Source organism: Copadichromis virginalis, linkage group LG19 (assembly GCF_057382275.1).
Source record: "Copadichromis virginalis isolate Kocher_CV1m ecotype Utaka linkage group LG19, C_Virginalis_male_GT1.1, whole genome shotgun sequence".
In the NCBI taxonomy this organism is placed as follows: Eukaryota; Metazoa; Chordata; class Actinopteri; order Cichliformes; family Cichlidae; genus Copadichromis; species Copadichromis virginalis.
In genome coordinates this window covers 23387225-23410000 of record NC_140636.1, presented here as the reverse complement: position 1 = coordinate 23410000, position 22776 = coordinate 23387225, and the positions used below count along the sequence as shown (strand labels likewise).

Sequence of the window (22776 nt, the reverse complement as noted above, 5' to 3'; positions counted from 1 at the left end):
AAATATAATCTAAGAAAAAGAAATTCAGTTTTCAACAATACACTTACACACATCCGTTTTCCTACATGATGAAGTAATTCCGCTTTGGGCTTAAATTTACAGAAAAATGTCTATTAGCTCATTGCACAGACTGTCTTGTAATTATAAAATGGAACATTTTTATTAAATGACAGAATAATGTTTTTTTTTCTTTTTGCATGATTCTGACAATGAATCCACTGTAAAAATTAAACTTCTCTATAGTAGATCATGGAAAAAAAGGTGATCTTCTCTTATTTAATCGTTCATTTTTTAATCATTGTCAAGTATAATTTTGACTATCTGGCGGCGGAGTTTGGCCCTTAGACCTTATGTTTGACACTGCTGGCATGGTACTGTTGCAGAAATAGCAAACACAGCATAGCCTGTTTTAGAGTTTGAAAGCCACAGAGAAATCGACAGTATGCCTCCGTGTTTTTGCTTAGACAATAGGTCCTTCCCATATCGAGACGCTCATGTTTATCAGAGAATCATGGTTATATCCATAACCTCAAGTTTGTAATGATGCCCTCTTTATTGGGTATGACACCACATCTCCAGTTTACCTAAGGAAGTCCTGATTTTATTGTCCTTACTTGCCAGCCTTGTAAGACATAAAGTATTCGAACGAGTAATAGCCAAAGTCTCGTTGAATTGCTGGTTTTCTTTGGCACGGTGCTAAATTGCTGATAGACACCTCTGACCTTATATTCAAATTTAAAAGTGACTTGCTGGGACAGTGGATAAAAAGCATGACTAGGCAGGCCTTGCACAAACAGCGCACTTCCCCGAGGCGCTATAACTTGGAAGTGAGACATAATTATAGTTTGTGTCGTGGTTGGGTTTACGTTTGCATGCCTCCTCAATGTGTTTTGGATGTATGCGTGCCGCGCGTGTGTGGGCGTGCAAACTACAGAGCGTGCCCTCTTATAGATAATTACTGCTACCATTATTGCTGCTGTGCAGAAAATAACTCGAGGGATTGAAATGCAAATGCTAATAAAGTCTTTACAAATATGTTTAGTTTTAATTGGTACTAATTAGTCCAATGAGAGGCAGAGCTGGTGACACAGTGACTTTTTACCTGGATGGAGTAGGTGGCGACACAAGGAGGGCAAACGAGCCCCCTCCATCTGCATGCTTTTGCGCACGCGTAAAATGCATTCAAACGCACGCTCGCGTACTTAAACTCTGGCTCATGGCCTATATGAACGAATAGTCACTGAATTCTTTCGGGGCCAGAAGGCAAAAATGACAAGGAAGAGGGATGCTGCGCTCCATCCAAGCCGAGCCGGCTGCGCGGTTTTACGCGCGGTGGCACAACTACGGCCATCTAAAAAGATGCCAAGGCTTCCTGCGGTTATCCTGATTGTGCCAGTGATGCTGTTAGCCTTGGTCAAGCCAGCATCTGCTCATCCTCAATGCCTGGACTTCAAGCCACCTTTTAAACCTCCATGGCACCTGGAGTTTTGCAATCAGTATGAGCAGTTTGGATGCTGCGACCAGGGAACTGACAACATGATCGCGGAGAGGTACTGGGACATCATTGAACAACTGGAAGCGGCAGGTCATGAGCTCTGTACCGACATGCTGAAGGAAATTATGTGCCAGGTAAATATATTCTCTTGAGTTTTGATTACTATTAATGCCATGATCATCATCTTTGCTTTAGGTGCACTGCAGTCTTTTCACGTTTGCTGCAGTTGTGGTTGTATGTTCTCCATTTCAGACAAACAAACAAACAAAAAAAATCCTTGAAAAAATGAAACATACACAACTTGAACTTTTGATTCATTGTAGTTTATTCTAATTAAACTCAAGTTAAAATCAATTTAGGGTTACAATAATAAAATAAATCCCACAAAAGTTATCACTTAACTTTATAATTGTTATAAATGGTTGAATAGAAACTGTGAAAATTTGCTCAAGTTTAAAGCAAACTAAAACTGGATACTCCCATCAGATATTAAATGTAACTACTAGTGACTGATAAACTAGTATTTCGCAAAAACAAATATTATCTAACTGTCATTGAGGTTTTAATCCAGAGTGCTTATATTTGTAACAATTATCAGTAACATCAGATTATGGTTTCCACATCTGAAATAAAAAACATCTGATATTGAAATCACTATGACATGTTTCCATATTTCATTTACACAGGCAAATTTGCAGAGGACAAACTTCCAGACATTCAAAGTGCTCTTATTTGAAAAACAAAACAAGTCTTTGTGCTTATGGAACACATGTATTCTTGATGTTGTGACTTAATGGCTCTCTTAGTCCAATAAATCATCTCCTCTGTGCATGACGCTGCCCTGAAATGTCTTAATGGTAAACCACTGTGTTTGCCCCATCCAGGAATGCTCGCCATATGCTGCCCACCTCTACGATGCTGAGGACCCCTACACACCTGTGAGAGAAATTCCCGGTCTTTGCTTTGACTACTGCTCTGAGTTTCATTCCAAATGTCGCCACGTGCTTAAATATTTAACAGTCAACCAGCTGCTGCTGTACGCCGCAGAGCGCGACGTAACCACGTTCTGCAGCATGGTAGACCTGCCTGACCAAGACTACTGCTACCCCACTGTTTTGAAAAGCTCTGACCTCAATAGTAACCTGGGACAGGTGGTAGAGGACCCAAGAGGTTGTCTCCAGTTGTGCCTGACTGAAGTGGCCAACAATCTCAGGAACCCAGTGCTGATGCTGCACAGTGGAGATGACACACATCGAATGTTTATTGCAGAACAGATGGGCTTTGTTTGGGTTTACCTACGCGACGGCAGCCGGCTGGAGCAGCCTTTCCTGGATATGAGCGGGGAGGTGTTGACCACTCCATGGCTGGGGGATGAGAGAGGATTCCTAGGAATGGCTTTCCACCCAAAGTACCGGGATAATGGACGCTTCTTTATTTACTATTCCATCCAGGTCAGCAGTGAGCTGGAAAAAATCAGGATCAGCGAGATGAAGGTGTCTGCCTATGACATGAACGTGGCTGATCCCTACTCAGAGAGGTATGCAGAGGGAGGGTCTTTCTTTCATGATGTGGGTCTGCACAAACTACATAGGCTTTATCATCATTCAGGGGAGGGGCTGTAATTGCACCAACCCTTGCATAAACATGTTCAGGGCTAAACACTACATATCAATTTACGATTTTCTGGGATTCTGAGGACCATTAAAATTCACAACCTACCCTGCACTTTGCAGCGTGAAACTATGAAAATATCTCAGTGAAACACAAAAAGGAGTAGTCCTTCACTTTGTTTTAGGCCTTCTAAACATTTATTGCTCATAATCCTAAAATTTTACAAGAGATATATTTAATTATTATATCCCCAAACCCCCTATAGTATGTTATAGACCCACAAAAAACTTCAACACTTGTGTTACATTTAGGAGCACTCAGAGAAATGACAACTCTCCAGCAGGTTTTCTTTCTTTGTGCAAGCAAGCATAAGGCAGACACTAACTGTAAAACGAGGAGGCGGCAGGAACAATATCCAAATGCAGCACACACAGAGGGACACACAAGGTCAAAATCCAATCTTTAATCCAGAAAAGAGGAGACGGAAAAAACAACACAGCAAACAATCCAGAGAAGAGCAGGGGAAAGTGAAAGACCATTAAAAGGTTCAAGAGGTCATATACAGTTGATTGATTGGGCGCGGGGCAAAAAATCACAAAGGAGAGAAACTGAAAGGTAGTAAAACTAATAACTGTGTGAACAAAAGAGAAGGAAAAAAATACAGAAATTAAAATAATAAGAACAATGCAGGCACGTAGAAGAAAGATAAACAATTAAAACAGACAAAAGAAACAACATTTGAGTTAAAAGCAAACAACAACGCACAATGCATAAAGGTTTCATGCAAACATGTTACCAAAATGGTGATCTAAAGAGATACGCCTTCAGAGAAATCACAGAATCAGCATTCCACAGTACAGGTGCTGTGTTTGATCTGCTCAGGTCCTTAGGCAGATGCGTGGAGGAGACAGTAAATTTACCATGAGTGAGCTGAAAACTTGACAACCTGATAAAAAGTATTTTAAAGTATACTTTATCTAATTGTTCTGAACTGCATGCATTTTATGTTCAGGCTCATTTTAGAGATCGAGGAGCCAGCCGCAAACCACAACGGAGGCCAGCTGCTTTTTGGTGTTGACGGCTATTTGTATATCTTCACTGGAGACGGTGGAAAAGCTGGGGATCCATTTGGGAAGTATGGCAACGCACAAAACAAGTAAGGTCCTTCAGGTTTCCTCAAGTGAAAATAATAACCTAGTCAAATATGTGAACAATAATTTAACCATAAAGCCATTGCGTTAAGCCTGGTATTGCCATTGTTAGCTGTTATTTTTTATTAATCTATTTAGCCAAACTTTCAGCTAACTGTGTCTCCATAGCCTTCAGCTACACCCACCCTTCATCCATACATACATACGTTTCTGAGTTAGAAAGAGTTTATACAAATATTTTATTATTTTGGCTTTTTTAGCCTTTATTGGATACAGACAGGGTAAACATAGGAAAGTGGGGAGAGAGAGAAGGCCCACCATCCAGAGGAATCGTTGTAGGAGTCGGGTGGATTATGCAGCAGTATCAATGTTCTTATATTACTTAAAACTATTCAGCCATTTAAAACATTACCATTTATTAACTGTTTGTGCAATATGACCTGGCACTCAATCAAAGCTTGTTCATTATACCCCAAGGTACTATAAGAATGCCTAATTATTAATCCATTATCTACACCTTTAGTTTATTTATCTTATATTAATCATTTTTTCACTTAAGGCCTCTACCCTGAGTTTTTCATTTATTTTCTTGGTATTCAGAAGTGCTCTTTTGGGAAAAGTGCTTCGCATTGATGTGGATGGAAGTGACCCCAGTGGCATGCCATACAGGATCCCCCCTGACAACCCATTCCTCAGGGACCCAGGTGCCCGGCCAGAGGTGTTTGCTTATGGGGTAAGAAACATGTGGCGATGTTCCGTGGACCGTGGAGACCCGGTGAGTGGCTACGGCAGAGGTCGGATATTCTGCGGGGATGTTGGTCAAAATCGCTACGAGGAGATTGACATTATTATCAAAGGAGGAAACTATGGATGGAGGGCCAAAGAGGGCTTCGAGTGCTACGACATGAAATTGTGCCAAAACTCCTCCCTGAGTATGTTTTCTGTTCTTGTGAAGCTTCCCCAGTGATGAAGTCAAGAGCTATTTTCTGTCTGCTTGAAACGTTTGCCACGTTTTATTTCCATCGTTTTTGATTGTTTTCATTCTCAGAGTTAAATTAGGTTTGTCTTTCTCTGCCACAACAGATGACATCCTCCCTATATTTGCATACAGCCATCATGTCGGGAAGTCTGTGACAGGGGGGTATGTGTACAGAGGATGTGAATCACCCAATCTGAATGGCTTGTACATTTTCGGAGACTTCATGAGTGGGTAAGATTATGTTTATCTGAGCATTTTCCAGCCTGAATTGGTCTGTCTTCTCAGTTACCTTTACATTTTTTATTTAATTCGCCTGCTCCAAGTGACATAAAGCTGTCAACCTTTCAGTCGAATTATGGCTTTAGAGGAAGACAGGACAACAGGAAACTGGAAAGAGAGGAGTGTGTGTATGGGTGATACGCAGACTTGCTCTTTTCCCGGACTCATCAATCAACACCACAAGTTCATCATCTCATTTGCTGAAGATGAAGCAGGTAAGGTTTGATCAGTCTGTTTATGCGTTTATCACAGGATCAGACCCGTGTGACACTGCTGACAAGCTGTTTTTGTCATCCAGGGGAGCTGTACTTCCTGGCTACGTCATACCCGAGTGCCATGTCTGCTTTTGGAACTGTGTTTAAATTCATGGACCCCTCCAGGTATAGTGTCAGACCAGGTGTATATTACATTTACACATTATGGACGTGCTCTGTGTTAAATGGGAACACCTGCTTGGGGAAATTATTCAAAAAGACAGGCGTGTTTTTCAAACAGGCTTTAATTCAAGTCATGGAAAAGAAAAAAAATCCCGGGGGCCAAATAATTATGAATTGTACATAAAGGAAGAATAAAGGATGTGTCTTCCAACAATCTGTTGCATCCTAGGCAGTCTCTTTACCAGAGAAGTCCTGAAACGCTAACACAGTATGACAAGAATGACATTTTGTATCAGTCATTTAAAGCAGCAGGATTCTAACGTTTGACATCTCAAAGGGTTTTTTTTTTCCTATAGGATCAAAATTAGGGGCAGGCCCTTACAAGCACACATTTTTTCCTTTCAAGTAAAATCCAGTGAGCCATTATGAATCTGTATCAAGCAATAATGTCATGATAATTTTAATGATAATTCAATTAACTGAAATAACATTATAAAGAAGATGTTATTGCTGCTAAAAGTGATTCCACTAGTTACTGAATGATTTAGTGTACTTAATTTATTTATTTACTTTTAGTTTCTGCATTTTGGCTTAGTTTTCATTGAGTAAACAATGATCTACTGTAATATTTCACAGGTTCATATGAGGTTGTACTCACTTGATAAGAACCAGATGATGTTTTTATGTCTCGACGCATAAACCTTAGAACCAAAAGAGTGCGTACTTTCTTTTTACTGTGACTTTACATTGGTTTTAAGGATGCTGTGGGAAAGTTTTTGTACAGAAAATAACTAAACTTTTTAAATTAAATAAATAACAATACGATTGTGCTGTCCTAAAGAAAACAACAAAGACAGAGTTACTATCTTGTCATTAAAAAGGGACTTCATTTACTTTTATAGGAGAGCACCTCCTGGGAAATGTAAGCAAAAGCCACTCCCTGTCAAAGTGATGGGAAAAAAGTTTCCATTTGTGCCAAAGGAATGTAAGTAACTTCAAACTTATCTTTGCATTTCAATCACTTCTCGATCTGCATACCAGACCTGTTCTAAATCTGAGGTCGTCTAAGAAAGTAAAGAAATTTATTTTAACCTGAAACGTCTAATATTTCGAGGTGCATTGAATATAAACATATACACACCATATTATCAAGTCAATTAACCTGATGTTAGAGGTTAGCGTAAGCGTTACACAAGCCACATTTAAGAAAAATCTGTTCTTGCAGACCGACAAATTGCCTGGGTTCACTGTTCACTCATGCATGCATGTCCTGAGCAGAACCTGCTTTTTTCCCCCTCTCTGGATTTACTGTCTACATGCTGCCAAATTGTATAATCACACTGGGCTCATACATAAAACTATAAAAAGCAGCATCCAGTTTTACATCAAACATATTTAAAATAGAGACAAGCATTCCAAACACTTAGGCTCAGCCAAACATGCACACCATTTTAAAAAAAACTCAACACATGCGGTTGTAGAAGAGTAAAATGGTGAAAATGGGTACTTATTGACATCTGTGCCATTTCAGTGACTGTACTGGGCACAAATGAAAAACCTACCAGACCACCACCAAGAAAATTCAAACTCCCCACCAAACCACCGGTGAGGAGCAGCCAGATCAAACCTACGATGACTGCAGCAGGCAACTCAACGACGGGCACCGCTGTAAAGGTCAAACCGAAATCATCGGACAAAGACACGAAGAAGAAAAATATGCTGAAACCATGGAAAAAAGACAAAATGCTGAACAAGAAAAAAGCCAGCACACAAGCAAAGAAGAATACTTTGAAGCAGAAATCTAAGGAGACAACTGTCAGCGTCAAAGATAAAGTAAAACCAAAGACAAATCAAACTGCCACAGAGACTTTAAACACTTCAAACGCCCACAATGGCCTGAAAGATAACAAAATCCACACAAAGAGGAAGATACACCAGAGGAAAGCTGCGCAGAAGCAAAGTGGACCAAAGATGACGATTAAAGAATCTACAAAAGAGTATCCTGCCTTTGTGAACAAAACTAAGACAAACTTCAACGTAAGAAGCAACAGAACACTAACAAGACAGCTTAAGGTGAAGAGCAAACAAACATGAGTCTGATTATGGCTTAATCAGATTTTGTCTTCATGAAATGATAGTGTTGACTGGCACATCTTAAAGCAATAGTTCTACTCTTATTTTCAGCTATGGGAAGAGTTATTCCACTCCCATGTATGCACAGAGACAGCAGCTTAGTGCAAAGGCTAACGACAGAGGCAAGCTCCTGAAGACTGGCTCTATCAGAGAATCAATTCACCAGCACTTCTAAAGATTGCTAATTATTATTTTACCTTTATTGTTGCCACCGGAGTCTCCAATTCCAGATATCAGCAGCCTCTGCCAAAATGCTGAACAATTCCTTTAAAGCAGTGTTTCTCATATTGGTTACCAGTAGAAAGTACAGCAGTGAGTACTTGAGATTTTTATATTCATTTAAATACCAGTTATGCATATCTCTGAAAATAAACTTAAATAAACTAAATTTCATATTCAGCATTCTTTTCAGTGCAATCGTTTTAGCTGTTGTAACTGTTGAAAGCATCACTGAAGAAGAAAGTAACACATATAATGAGCAGGATGCCAGTTTCAAAATATGTCAAAAGAAAAATGGATTCATGTTAAGTGCTCCACATCTTCCTCTAGGACTTTCTTTTCTTCTGCAGCTTCATAAATTAGACTTTAAAGTCACAAGTGGAAAACATTTAACCTTCCCAGCAACCCAAGAAACTCCAGAAAAACCGAAGAGCTTCATATCAGACTGTACAGGTCTCGGTTAGCATCTTAAATGTTAAAATTCATGGCAAATCAACAAAAGGGAGGCTGAAAAAAATCAAACAATCAAGGTGAAGCGCAGACTTCAGCCAGATTGAAATGCTGTGGTGGGATCTTAAGAGAGCTGTGCTGTCCACAATCCTCGTGGAACTGAACACTGTAATAAGGCAGGGCTAAAATCCCTCCACAACAATGTGAAAGACTGATAAAGTCACACAGAAAACAATTACTTAAAGGTATTACCAATTAAGAATTTTTTTATTATATCCCGACACCTAAAACCTGAAAACTGACCAATGTTGTTCTTTCTTTTTACCATGTGGGCATATTTTTTCTTTTCTACCAACACGTTTATCACTGCTCAGGGATGTGCATGCAATTATGCATGTAACGACATTGTTTCCTTTATATTTTATATTTAGCTGTCATAAAATCATTGTTCCAAGTTAAACTCTCCCCTGCCTGTATTTAGAACATATCAGCTTAGCCTAAAATCTAAAGAGGCAGCAAACGTAAAACACAACTTCTATTTATACCCAGGCCCAGTTTCTGAAATTACTCTAATTTTACAACACATGGAAGTGTTAAAAATAAACATTAACAAGTATCCTTGACTCTCAGAAGCTCTCTGTAATTAAACTCTGCACCACTGATCTTAACTGAAACCGCCGTGACCATGACTTGTATAATGTCTGCTGTAAACGTAAAGCCACCCCGACTTCCACGTGCAGTTGTGCAGCCTGAGGTTACAAAAGTCTCACAATCCGGCATTTCCTTGGTTTCCGGACTTGATGCCTGTGTCGTAAAATATTTTATAATTTCTATAAAGTGTCTGAAATTGGTGTATTGTTTAGATTTTTGGTGAAAGAAAGGTCATTCAAGGCTGCAATAAGCTTCACATAAGAAGATGAAACATTACAAAAATCCTAGATGCACGTACGCTATCCCAGCTATAGCTCAATATAATCTTACCCTAGTCATCTGTTTAAAAGCCCCTAATAGCAATGTAATTGCAGTGATTCTGTCTGTTTCAGCACACACTTGCTCATCACGATCTACAAATCAAGTTCTCGTGGAACAGGACAATATTTCACAAAGACAAACCACAAAAACTGGGTCATAGAGTCGAGCATGGTTGAAAAACTGTACGGTGCTTCACAAATCGACAGTAAGCTCATCATCCACAAGTGTCTGCTTTATACTTCTGATATGACGTGAGCATGCCCAGTCATGACAACAATCCTGCAGCAATACAATGCTTGATAACAGACATACAGTATTTTGTAATATGACATAAACCTACCATGCGATTCATCATATACAGCTCATGGAATATAATTGTACCTCATCCTAATCTGATCCAGGACAGATTATTCTTTAAATAATCTACATACAATTTGAGATGAACACCACCATCAGACATATGTGGAACATGTGGAGCACTTAACGATTGGTATGTCTGATGTTTTCATCATTATTAAGTCAGCAAAAACTACATACAGCCACATCCTGTTAAATAAAATCAAACATCGAAAAGACTGAACAAGTAAGGCTTGTTAGGAAGGGTTGACGATAGAAAGCTTCTTCACTCTAACACGGCAGAACAGTTTAGGTGGAAACTTAGGTGGCAATTTGTGTTAACTGAGTCGACTTTAAACTCCTCTGTGTACCAAAGTGTTCAAGAGTCAAACGTGAGGCCATCTGTCCAAAAGCTAAAGCTTAGCTGAAATTGGGTACTGTGACTTTAAGCACTCCACATTAAAGGTTCCATATTAAATTGCACTGATTTGGGAAAGAAGTAATTTAAAGTGATGCCGGGTTGTTTACGTTTACTATATGTTGCTTAAAACCACAGATTCCTTACAAATTACAGACTCACGTAACTATGTTCCAAGTTCAAGCAGCTCGGTGGTGCAACACAAATCTGCTTTTTAGCTTAAACACAAACACACACACGTTCCTTAAAAAAGACCTTTTGTGACGGCGAAGGGGCCATGCAGACATTTGGAAGTGACTCATCCTATTGTGCATCAACCTGTATAAACTCTGTAATTATTAGCTGGAGGGTTTTTAAGTAGAGGGATCACCCTTTGACGTTTGGTGACACACAAATGATGGCTTTCTTCACCCTTTTAAAGACGTGTTTTTGCAGGTTTCAGTGTTTTGTCTATTTGCTTGAATTCCTTACAGTGAGGCTTACATGCAACAAGCTGCCCGATCCTAAATAAAGTACAGCAAAAAACACAAACAACATTTAGCGTATTAGGCGAATGAGGTGAAATTTATTTAATAACCTACCATGAATTTATTTAAATAAAACAGTTTTGCCTCTTAATTCTTTAGCCTGTGTCCATGAAATGGGTGCTAACATCCTGTAGTGCCTTTTAGTTATTTCTGAATCTATTTAAACAGCTAAAAATGTCATCAGTGCATTGAAAAGTGGTGGAACTGCAATAGTAAATAACCAAAGCCCGGGTTTCTTTTGCAACCTGTGGACGTGTAGTCACAAGGCAGGAAGACATCTTCGCTTTACTGAATAAGTCTCACAAATCTTTAATAATAATTTTTTTAAAAAAAAGATCTTATAAAAGCCATAAGGGAGAGCAGTCTGTTGGGTGATTTTGTGTGCAGACTAAAAATATCTACTGCATAGATGCCATGATTTTTGTCCTGTTCATCCCCAAGGATGACTCACTAGCCTTAGTGATCCTTATTAATTCATTATTATTTATATATATATATATATATATATCAAGACACACCATCAGATTGGATTTGTCATTAAACAGGGGTCTGGGGGTGGACGGGTCCTCCTTCGGAAAATTATGAACGTCAGACACTTCATTTCCTGCATTATGGTGGGTTTTTTATGCAACACTTTGTATCGTTTTTCTGCAATTTAATTGATGGTTTATGGAATTACAGGCATATCATTTTACTCTGCAGACTCTTCATGGTTAAGTTAAGTCATATTGCTCTCTACTGGCCACCATTAGCAACTAAAACTGGGTCAAAAATTTCAGCCAGTAAAGCATCAAATGCTAAAACTGTTTATACTCGTGGGACTACAACGTGTGGGGTTAAAGAGGCCCAAATTTGTCACCTGCTGGTCTGAAATAGATAATATAATGTTATAATGTTAAGGAGGCCATCTGGAACTTTTTTTCTTGTTGTAAAAGTGTCATAAAATCTGCTGTATGTATGTGCTTTTTTCAGGACTACTACTTGTTTTGCGTTACTGTATGCTGCAAGTAGATAATGGATTAATAAATGTTTGTGAAGGATGAAGCTGTCAATGCACTCTCCAGAAGATGCTGGAAAACTGTTACATTACAACTTCGGCCTTTGCAATGGACTGAATGTGTTCCCAGTAGCTGGTCAAATGAGGCCACGCCTACTATGTTTTTATTGTACTCAGTCACACATGTCTGGGTTAAGGTTATGGAGACCCTCTCAAGATGGCCATCTTCATTTTCCTGCCAGTGTAAGCGTGTCCTCATTGTACACAGGGCTGACGGTGGCACAGAGGGAGACTTCCTGAACGTCAATTGAATTTACAACTTAAAGGTCCCTGATGTACCAAATCAAGTCTCTTGGTGATCTTTCTTGGATGTTCCACAAGCCCTAAATCCCTGCTTTTTCAGGTGTTTAGAAGAAGGCTGGGCGGGTGTAGAAGCTGATAGGTTTGTAGCTTGAACCCATCTGCTGGAACGTTGAAGACAATATAATTACACTGCTAAGCAAGACACAAATAGGCAAAGTTCTTCATGTTACTCGTGCACGGGAGAGACCGGACAGAGCGCCGTCCCTTCGCTTGACCCCAGTCGCTCTCGTCCGTCCTCCCGTACCATTGTCCTTTTATTGAGGTTACATGAATATGCATAGGTTCATTAACATACGACGTCTACATACAAACAAAGAGTACCTTACCTGTGTGTGTGTGTGTGTGTGTGTGTGTTGCTGATCAAAGGGTCAAACATCCTTGGTCAGGAAGAGGGTAGACTAGACCCCCCCCCGGTGAGGAAGTCCAGCAGTTCATCTAAACAGAAAAGCACTTAGACTAGAACAGACGTAGCTACGTTAATCCTACCATAAAACAATTAAGACAAGATGCGACCTCTTCCCGTGCTCCCAGGATGTAGGTGTGCATTCTAGTGTGGAATGCACACCAAGCCTCTGTAGCCTGTTAAAGATCACACAACTTATCACTACACAATTGATTATACACCTCTAAGCATCTATGGTTAAATATTTCTAAGCATAAATGACAATCAACAATACAAACTCTAACAGAAGCTGTGACAGTAGATAATGCAACCCCATCGCAGACAGTCTTCATTCACCATTGATGTAACCAAATCAAAGGAAAGCCCTTTGATTTCCCCGTGTACAGTTTGAAGTCTATGGTGTTCAAAATTTTTTAGCCCTCACTTGGTGGGTTTGTCTTTCATGCATTGTTTGATGGGTAATCTTGGCTTCATAGCAATTATCCTCTCATGTATGAAACATGCTTCTTCAGTTGGTAGTTACTCAGCAATTTTATATCATGTAAAGGAGACATCTGAACTGGGGCCCGTTCTTCGTACGTCGCTTACTACATCCAAGATCAAATGACACATCCAAGATCAAATCATCGCGCTAACCGTGAGCTCGCTAATCCGGTTCCCCGAACACACCTGCTGTTGACGATTACTACAGCTGGACGCAGGAATGTGACATCACTGGGTGTCGTAAAAGGGGCTACGCATCGATAGTAGAAACATTGATCGGCAACCCGCTGATTGGTCGGCGAAAATGTCCAAGGGGCGTGCTCGGTATTTTCCGGCAGCAGAGCAAGAACTCATGAGTGAGGGATTTCAGGAGTTTCAGAGTTTAATCAAAACGCAAGAGAACACTGCAAAGGCTGCAAAAGCAAGGAGAGAGGGCTGGCAGAAAGTTGCTGACAAATCAAACTCGTAGGTAATTTAATAATAATAATAATAATGGATTGGGTTTATATAGCGCTTTCCAAGGCACCCAAAGCGCTTTACGATACCACTATTCATTCACTCCCACATTCACACACTGGTGGAGGCAGCTACGGTTGTAGCCAGGCTGCCATATCGCGCCATCGGCCCCTCTGGCCAACACCAGTAGGCGGTAGGGTAGATCTATCATATGACACTATATTGTCCAATATCATATGGCATTATATTATATTATAATATGTTATATTATATCCCCTTTCACATTAGAGCCACAACAGGACCCACAAGAACATGGGAACAAGTAAAAGTGGAATACAGGAGTATTCTACAGAATGGTAATATTTATCTCTTAGATTGCTTTGCGTCTCTTGGCAAGGTAATACTGGCCTGTAATACTCTGTTAGTTTGTTCATAACAGCAACCAAGAAAAGGGCAGAGGAAAAAAAGACAGGTGGTGGTCCTGCACCCCCTCGTCAACAAGTTGGTTAAGTAAATAATACCCTCACGGGAATATCGATATCTCTCTATGAGCACACTGTCGCGCTGAGCTAAAGGATCCTGTCTGTCCCGCAATATACGCTGAATTCTGAGGACTCTCCTTATCAATCTTGCACCTTCCGCAATGGGTTGGTCGCGTATACGGACAGGACATGGCTGCGACAGGCTTCCCAAATCCACCTTCGCTTTTATAGCCGTGGTCTCTCATCTTGATTACACGAAGTAATTTACAATTACTACTCTGAAATATGAATTACATCTGTAATAATCACATACATGTAATAGAATGTTAATAGTACATTTCCCTTTTTTAGGAAATGACCTGTATGTATCTGTGTGACATCAATAAAAGGATCAAGTGCTGCATTATCTTTAGTTACATTGATAATATTTATTTATGGTGAAACAGTGGAAAAATATCGCTGTTGCTTTCGTATAAATGAAGCGGACATACCTGCGTGGCCGCGATCTAATCCTGTTTACATAAAGTAAACCTGCTCCCGAGCAGGTTTACGCTTACGGCTCTGTTGCTATGACAGCAAGTCCCGGATGAGCTTCGGGGAACCGAACGATCCAGGATCACGCGAAATCGTCAACAATCTAATCCGGCTAACCTACTTAGCGAGGTACGAAGAACGGGCCCCTGGTCGACTGAGTTTGTTTTGTTTTTGTTTTTTTAAATTGTGTAAATAATTTAATAGTTATAGTAGTTTAAACAAAAACATTGCAAAAATCTGCTGTGCAAATTTTGGTATGGATCTGATACCAAGTAAATAGAGCGCCAATTTTTCATTACCAATACTGTTAACCTATGAAGCTGGCTTATGTAGGATAGTAGTGTGTCATGAGATGAATCAGCAATTTGCAAATTCTGAACACATTTTAATGACCACTAAATCACTGGCAGTTTTACTTTTCAAATTTCTTTTCCACAACTTTTTTTCATAACCCCATACCGGCAAAAAAACAAACCCCCAATTACCACAACACAGTGGGCTACATACCAAACTTACAGGATAGAAAAAGTATCGATCCTATCGTGCTAGTATCAATCCAAAACCACCAGCATTGGTATCGATACTATTGCTTGATTGGATTTGGACTGATGTGCCCAGCTCTTGTTTATAGGAAAGGTCTACATTTTACATCACTGCCACTAATGACATTAAAATTGAGTTATTTTTAAATAAAAGTTTTGAGTCCATAACTAAATATTTACCCAGAGAGATGATACAGAAAAGGCAAGATTTCTTTTATTTTCTAATTTTTAAAGTAGTGATTATCATCTTTAAATGTTTAGATCATGTAAAAGTATATAAAAGCAGCCTTGCCATTTTCTAGGAATCACACTAAGAACTTTTAGTATCTAATAAATATACATGCGCAATTAAGCTTGCCCTTTTTAAAAACACAAAATAAGAAGACACGACAGTGAAAAACGGGGGATGTAGAGTGTAAAAAAGGATGCTCCTTTCAAAATATGCCATTAAAAAGTAATTATGAGCAGTGAGATGGATGATTTACAAATAGTTTTGCAAAGTTTAACACTAGAAGTGATCAAACCCAGCAGTACGTCTCTGCCGTGTTCATTCCAGGAAGCACTTTAGTACAAAGACTTAAGGCAATTTTATTTATTTCTTCAATAGCAGCATGTAATTTCAGGTTTTAATAACCAGCTGGAATATTGAGCAGATGTTAGCAATATTTTCAAATCAGGTTCTATTAGCTGATTAAGAGGCGGTCAAATCATCAAAAATTGAGACCAAAAAAAAAAAAAAAAAAAAAAAAAAAAAAAAGGCCGGGGTGGCAAACTGAATGATTAATACTAATGCTGTGCTACTTTTTAAAATGTTATTTCAAAGCAGTTAATTTCTGTCCATTTCTAGTCTCCTATTTGCTTACACTACATGAATTTAAGTGCTTTCTTCAGTCTGATATCAAAGACGACTTGTGACTTCTGAGTGTTTTGACTTCAGGTTTGGCCCCTCTCTCCTGACGCCTTCTATCAGCGGGTGATCTTGTAAACCACATCGCCAACCTGAAAGATGCCCGTCTTCTTCACGTTGTGCAGCTGTCCAAACAGTGGAGAAGTTTTATAGATGTGCTTCTCAGATGGTTTGCACAGGCGATAGCTGGGAGTTCAGAGACATTTTAGATGTGACAGACATAAAAAAAAAAAAAAAAAAAAAAGCTCACTGTGAGGTTAAAACAGACTCACTGGCAACTTTATTAGGTACACCTTGCTAGTGCCAGATTGGAGATAATTGTCCTTTCAAAACCAACGTAATTTTTTGCCGCAGAGATTCAACAACATTTCTCTGAGATTTTGATCCATATTGACATGATGGCAACACACATTTTCTGCAGATTTTGACATCAATTTCTGACCCTATAATATGAACATCACAGCAGAAATCAGGGCTCATCAGACCAGAAGTCTTTCCAGTCTTTTTGTCTAATTTTGGTGAGGCCATGGGAATTGTAGCCTCAGTTTTCTATTTTTGGCTGACAGGACTGGCACCTGGTGTGCCTGCTGTAGGCCATCTGCTTCATGGTTTGACGTGTGTGCGTTCAGAGATGCTCTTCTGCATACCTTGGTTGCAACGAGTGAGTATTGTGGCTACTGCTGCCTTCCTTTCTCCCCCTTCCTCTGACCTCTGGTATCACCAAGGCTTTTCTTTTGTCACCTGATGCTTTCTTTGTTTTGGACCATACTCTAAACCCTACTCAGTAGATCAACAGTTTCCGAAATACTCAGTTTAGCCTGTTTGGTACTAAAAACTTTGCCACATTCAAAGTCCCCTTTCTTCCCGGATGCCCGCCCCTCCCTGAGCCTGATTCTGCTGGAGGCTTCTTCCTGTTAAAAGGGAGATTTTTTCCCCCGACTGTCGCTAAACCACTTGCTCATATGATTGTTGGGTTTTCTCTTTTCTTTGTATTATTGTAGGGTCTTTACCTTACAATAGTGCCTTGACTATTATTGTGATTTGGCACTCAATAAATAAAATTGAACTGAACTGTGAAGCCCAGTTTGAATGTCAGCAGGCTATCTTGGTCATGTCTACATGCCTAAATGTCATGCAACTGGCTGATCAGAGAGTTGCGTTAACGAGCAGAAGAACAGGTGTACCTAACAAAGTGGCCACTGTTTGTACATAGAAATACAACATTACTCAAAAAAAAACATTCAAAAATATTTTTTAAAAAACCCTTTCCTAATAATAATAATAATAATAATAATAATAATAATAATAATAATAATATTATTATTATTGAGGTAAAATGTTACTTTTTCAGTGTTTCCAGAGGCTCTTTTCTGCTGATTACACCAGTCTCTGGATCGACTGTGGTGAAAAGACACCTGGTAAAAAAACAAAGCAAAACAAACTTACAGGTACGTTTGCATCCATTTAACCCCTAAATCATTTTTAACTTAAAAACACACACATTCACTTTGCCTGACAATTGCTTATTTCTAAAAATCAAACTGCACAGACCAGCAATGACTCTTTGGATTTGCTCTTGTTGATAAATGCACTGATTCTGTGTGTGATTAAAATGTGCGCGTAGCATCCACAGTGTTACCTTCCACATGCCATTACACGCTGCAGTCGCACACTGCCAATCTGGAGCTCTTCCCACGAATCCTGAAAAAGCAAAGCAGTTGGTTTTGGAGTTGGAGACAAATTTAGTCCACGCTGTTCACACCGAAAAGGGTGAGTTATTAGTCACAAGTAAAAGGGCCAAATGATCGTCTTTTCAGCCAGGAAAAATAAAACAAAAGCTAATCACCAGTAGTGCAGACAGACATGAGAGCTAATATTTTTAAGACCTTAACTGGCTCTAAACTAGTTTTTGCTTTTCTTTGTAGACAAGAATATCAGGAGGTACGAGCATTAGTTTTTTAGGCAAAGGCTGAACAACGCACCTCATCGAATGGTTTACAGTCACTTATCACAATGTTGGGGCGGAAGCGCTCAACCGTGACTCCCTTCTCTAACTTGCTGCTGAGATCCTTAACAGAAGCCTCTGACAGCAGCATCACAGGTCCAAAATCTGGGTAGGCCACCTCCTGGATAACACATCACAACAGGATCAGGGCATTTTGGCTTGAAAGATGCATCAAATTTAAGCATTAAAATAAACTACAAAGCATGTAGCACCTCAAATTGTTGGTAAACAGCCTCTTTCTCAGCTGGTTTTCTAGGCCTCATGCAAGGTTCAAAGTGCACCAGGCGATAGGTTTTCTCTGCCTTAAGGTAATGAGTAAGCCAGTGAGACACTTTGTCACCACAATCCCGGCCCTGAATGTCAACGCCAAACACTCTACAGGACAAAAAAGTAAATAAACACAAAAACACAGAAGAAGCATTTATGTAAATCTCAAACTAGAGGTTAGAAAAAACGCCACTGATTATTTGGTCAATTTATCAAAAGATTCAGACTCTGAAAGGCAGAATTATCACTTTATGACTGTATTAATTCACTGACTGGTCCAGGTTCAGTTTGCATCCACGTCAAACTAAACTTTACATTCAAAATGCATTCACTTCATAACTTTACTATATAAGATACAGTAAGAAACTGAATTATCCACCAAAAGAAGACCGAGCAGTATAAATTAAAAGCAGACGTAGCACCTGCAGTCGAGGACGGGGTTGTCGGGCTGTTTGATGGGGAACTTGAGTTCCTCCATGTTTGGGCCGTTTAAGCAAACCTGTCCTCCCTCACAGGTCAGAGACACCAAAACCAGACGTGGCTCCTGTCTGCCTGTCACCATGTGACCGTCCTCTGTCACCACCATCCAGTGTCTGCAAACAAAACAAATAGAAAGCTGGATTTCCCTCACCCATCTGCATTATTTGGCATCCCAATTTAATTCCATCATCTGGCAAGAAACCCACACAAACTCAAGACAATATTAAAGGAATAGCGAAAAACAGATAACAAGATGGGAATCAATGACATCACAGGTTGCCATGGCAAAACTGAGTCATACAGAAATCCCAGATTTACGTCATAATTTATTAATATCCCCTGGTTGAAAATTTTTCTGGGTGTCATCCAGAAAGGCTCATGCAAGGTAGCACTGTCAACACATGTATTTAAAGAGTTAGAAAATAGGATATCCTTTCATAATAAAAGTTCCCTTATAATAAATATCTATACCCAAATTTTGAACTACAGCTCTGTTTTGAATGTATAAATAGCATGACATCCTTAATGTGTCAGCGAGGAGGGAGAGCATTTTTTGAAGTTAAAAATATTTATTATATTATAAATATAATAGATATTATATAACCATGTATAATCATTACAACTGTTAAACACTGTCCTCACTGTTACATTAAAAAAAAAAATCCTCTTACCCACCATTTATATTTATCAGTATTAATTCAACATTAAACAACACTTGGGGTACAAAAACATTTGCTTTTTGAAAACTAGTTTGTGCATTTGAAGAAGCAGTGCTGGGAAACCTTGTGTGTGTGGGACTCGTACGTGTGTTCTCTGTACTTAGCTCAGGCGCTTTTATAATCTTATGACCGTCCCCTTTTATCTGCGTTTTTATCTCACTTTAATCTTGGTTAGCTCAGACTAAATATATTTACTTTTTACTTTGCAGGTGCAAATCTGATGTATTTGCCTTCACGTAGGACCTTTGTACAAGTGAAAGTTTTATCCCACACTTACTTAAAATATTTATACATCCCATATCCGTGACCAATTTTGAAACACCAGTTAACCTCAAATGCACGTCTTTTCTCTGTGACAGGAAGCTGGAAAACCTGCAGTAAACTCATGTAGAAAGATCCCAGTTGGGAATTTAACCAGGAACCTTCTTGCTGCGGGGTGACAGCACCAACCCTTCCTGCCTGTCTCTGCAGGAATCTGGACAAGTGTGGCGGCAGCATAGGCACCTTTTGTGATGATGCAAGGGTCCCCCTTGAACTCTGATATTATGACTAATAATCATTTATATTTATTGGCTTTTTGTACACTGAAGCCGTTTTAAGCCAAATCTGACCGATTTCTCCTGATGGATTAGACCAGACCTTCCCAAAGTGTGGGGCGCAGAGCCATGGGGGGGGGGGGGGGGGGGGGGGGGGAGACAACTAAATGCTTGGACACTGCTAGCACAGGTGTCTACAGAAACGCAAAGCAGGAGATGAAGCATGAATGTGTTTCCAAACCAACTTCATTCTAAGCCAACTTCATTCTAAGCCAAAGACTAGAAAATATGGTGAAGCATATCTTCCCTTTGGCTTCATCTGCACAAGTGCCAAGGTAGGTCTCCCCTGCAGAGACAAACAGTATCCCACATTCGTGATTTTTAGTTCACAAACACTTCTTGTAATGACTAACTACTCCTGACAATTTGGAGATGTACATACTATACTATACTTTATACAGTAAAGTTACAGTGGGATACAAATAACATCAGGCTGATCCTGCCACGATTTGTCCCCTGGGTTCAAATCACGGACAAACAGTATCCCACAGCTGTTTATGTTTTTAAGCCCATTTTGCACAGAGAGGCATTTTTTGAAAAATGTATTGATAGCAATGTTGAATATTATTACACAGGAAAAAAAACCAACTACATGTAAAATAATGACACCGTGATGCCTCTGCCTTTGTAAATGGAGGAACAGTAACTGCATGTAAAACCTGCAGATAGAGACAAAATACTGTTAATCTGACTATCTGCCATTCTGCAATTCATCTCATGTAAACAATAACGTGGCGCACAGCGTGACGTGAAAAAAGGCGCATACCTTTGACGTAGCATGACGAACTCTGTATTCCTTGTCCACAGGTAAAGGCAAAAAAGGAGTTTTTTAAAAAATCTCCGTTTTCGGTGATTCGAAACGCCGTTTACGTGTGGACGAAACAGCTGCGTGTTCAAAAATACCCGTGTAGGTGCGGACGCAGCGTAAAAGAGTTAGTAGTTTATTTTATTACTACCTGTAATTTATTGCAGATTACTTGTATTTGCTTAATTGTGTACTAAATGTTTGAGGTGTGAAATAAACCGCAATGGAGCAAAATATGGGTGTGTGTGGTTAGAGGATGTGTGTGTGCGCGCGCGCGCGCACGCGGGAGGGGGGGCGCGAACATTTTTTCTTATAAAACAAAGGGGGGCCCAGCAAAAAAAAAAAAGTTTGGGAACCACTGGATTAGACAAACGTCTGTATTCCAGGTTCCCACAGAGACATGGACTTGCTGTTGAAACAGTAAAACTGCATAGGCATGATGGTTATTTATGGTACACTTAAAACCATAAGGAACAGAGGTAAGAAGTACGGTAATGTGTGAAATGTTTTAACCATGGCAGTGTGATTTTGTTTAATTGTCTCCCATATTCTTTACCCGAGTAAAAAAATGCTCTGTTAGAATCTGGTTTGATATCCATGTTGACACAAACACACCCACACACAAACCAAAATAAAACATAATTAATTAATTAATATTTACACAGTAGCTTATCATTAACTATATAAACGTTTTGTACTATGCTTTTGTTAATTTAAATGCCGTTTTGTTTTTTGTTTTGTTTACACAAAAACTTATTCCCTATATAAACTTTATTATTCGTCAATTGTTCATAAAACATTAACTGAAAAATAATCTGGGGGCTTCCGTGCAGGGGTGTCTCCAGGATTTTTTAGGGGAGGGTCCATGGGAATATCAGAAAGTTCCTACAGATTTTTTTTTTTTTTTTAAACAAAGTGGTTGAAAATTCACTGACTTGTTGTGATTTCATGAATTGAAAGACCTCATGTCTCCATAAGAAGACAAGTAGGAGACGTCGCTGCCCTGCAGTAAGATTTAATGGCGAGGTAACGAAGAATGGTTACAGCGGTAAATATATTTTATTTAATTAAACGGTGGAACTAATTAACAATAAATAAATTTTATTTATTTATTTATTTATTTATTTATTTATTTATTTATTTATTGCAATACTCACCGATCCTGCAGCTCTCCGAACTTCAGCCCCATTTTCTGGCACTCTGCAAGCGCCAAAGGCACCGCTTTGCCAGACTTGAGAGGGTGAATGAGGAGCTGCGACACTACGCCCACACGAACAGCTTTTTCTGGCTTTCGCAGGTATTTATATCCAAGACCGAGTCCCAGAATTGCAAATCCGGCTCCGCCGATCAGAAGAGCGGCTTTCTTATTCTGGGACACTGCGTCCGCAGCCAGCTTCCTCAGATCCATTTTGAAGCCTCGAAGAATTTTTCGGACTCTGAACTTTTGTTAAAGTGACAGCGGCCTCTGCGTGCGACGTTCAGAGACCCTGGGTCAGCAGCAGCACGCTGCAGGGAGACCGTTTTATTAACGTGATGCACTTCAGCTGCTGTGAGTGACTGAGCAACAAGGACTTCTTGTTTATTTTGCTTCACCACTAATGATCTCAAAGCTCTCTCACCTCTGAAATTTTTCAAAGATCATGCATCACATTTCTTTCTTTCTCCATAACCTGTAACTTTAAGATGCCAGTGAGTAATTAATTATCTCCAATCTGTCAAATCAATCTTGTGTTGGAAAATGTAGAAGATAAAATTTTGTTTGAAATCACATAAACACCAAGGACACTTTA

The 22776-nt window shown here is 39.5% G+C and overlaps 2 protein-coding genes across 2 annotated transcripts; one reads left to right on the top strand and one right to left on the bottom strand.

Moving 5' to 3' along the window:
- The first annotated feature begins 1269 nt into the window (after positions 1-1269).
- Positions 1270-8413, top strand: hhipl2 (HHIP-like 2). Its single transcript, XM_085441478.1, has 9 exons — positions 1270-1629; positions 2380-3032; positions 4119-4262; positions 4858-5189; positions 5341-5467; positions 5585-5730; positions 5814-5895; positions 6795-6877; positions 7424-8413. Exons 1-9 carry the CDS (start codon positions 1270-1272, stop codon positions 7984-7986), a joined length of 2490 nt encoding a protein of 829 aa, XP_085297604.1. The 3' UTR covers positions 7987-8413.
- A 7366-nt stretch (positions 8414-15779) lies between these two features.
- On the bottom strand, positions 15780-22456 carry marc1 (mitochondrial amidoxime reducing component 1). Its single transcript, XM_085440946.1, has 7 exons — positions 22144-22456; positions 18809-18979; positions 18332-18494; positions 18097-18240; positions 17754-17815; positions 17458-17529; positions 15780-16300 (listed from the first exon to the last, which is right to left on the bottom strand). Exons 1-7 carry the CDS (start codon positions 22392-22394, stop codon positions 16174-16176), a joined length of 990 nt encoding a protein of 329 aa, XP_085297072.1. The 5' UTR covers positions 22395-22456; the 3' UTR covers positions 15780-16173.
- Positions 22457-22776: the final 320 nt, after the last annotated feature.

Excerpts from the sequence above, each read along its gene's own strand:
- hhipl2 (XM_085441478.1), top strand. The coding sequence starts at position 1,270 with ATGACAAGGAAGAGGGATGCTGCGCTCCATCCAAGCCGAGCCGGCTGC. Across the intron at positions 5,731-5,813 it reads ATTTGCTGAAGATGAAGCAG|GGGAGCTGTACTTCCTGGCT; the intron begins GTAAGGTTTGAT and ends TTTGTCATCCAG. Across the intron at positions 5,896-6,794 it reads AAATTCATGGACCCCTCCAG|GAGAGCACCTCCTGGGAAAT; the intron begins GTATAGTGTCAG and ends TTACTTTTATAG.
- marc1 (XM_085440946.1), bottom strand. The coding sequence starts at position 22,394 with ATGGATCTGAGGAAGCTGGCTGCGGACGCAGTGTCCCAGAATAAGAAA. Across the intron at positions 18,241-18,331 it reads CTGTTTACCAACAATTTGAG|GAGGTGGCCTACCCAGATTT; the intron begins GTGCTACATGCT and ends TGTGTTATCCAG. Across the intron at positions 16,301-17,457 it reads CCTCTGGAAACACTGAAAAA|CTATCGCCTGTGCAAACCAT; the intron begins GTAACATTTTAC and ends CTGAACTCCCAG.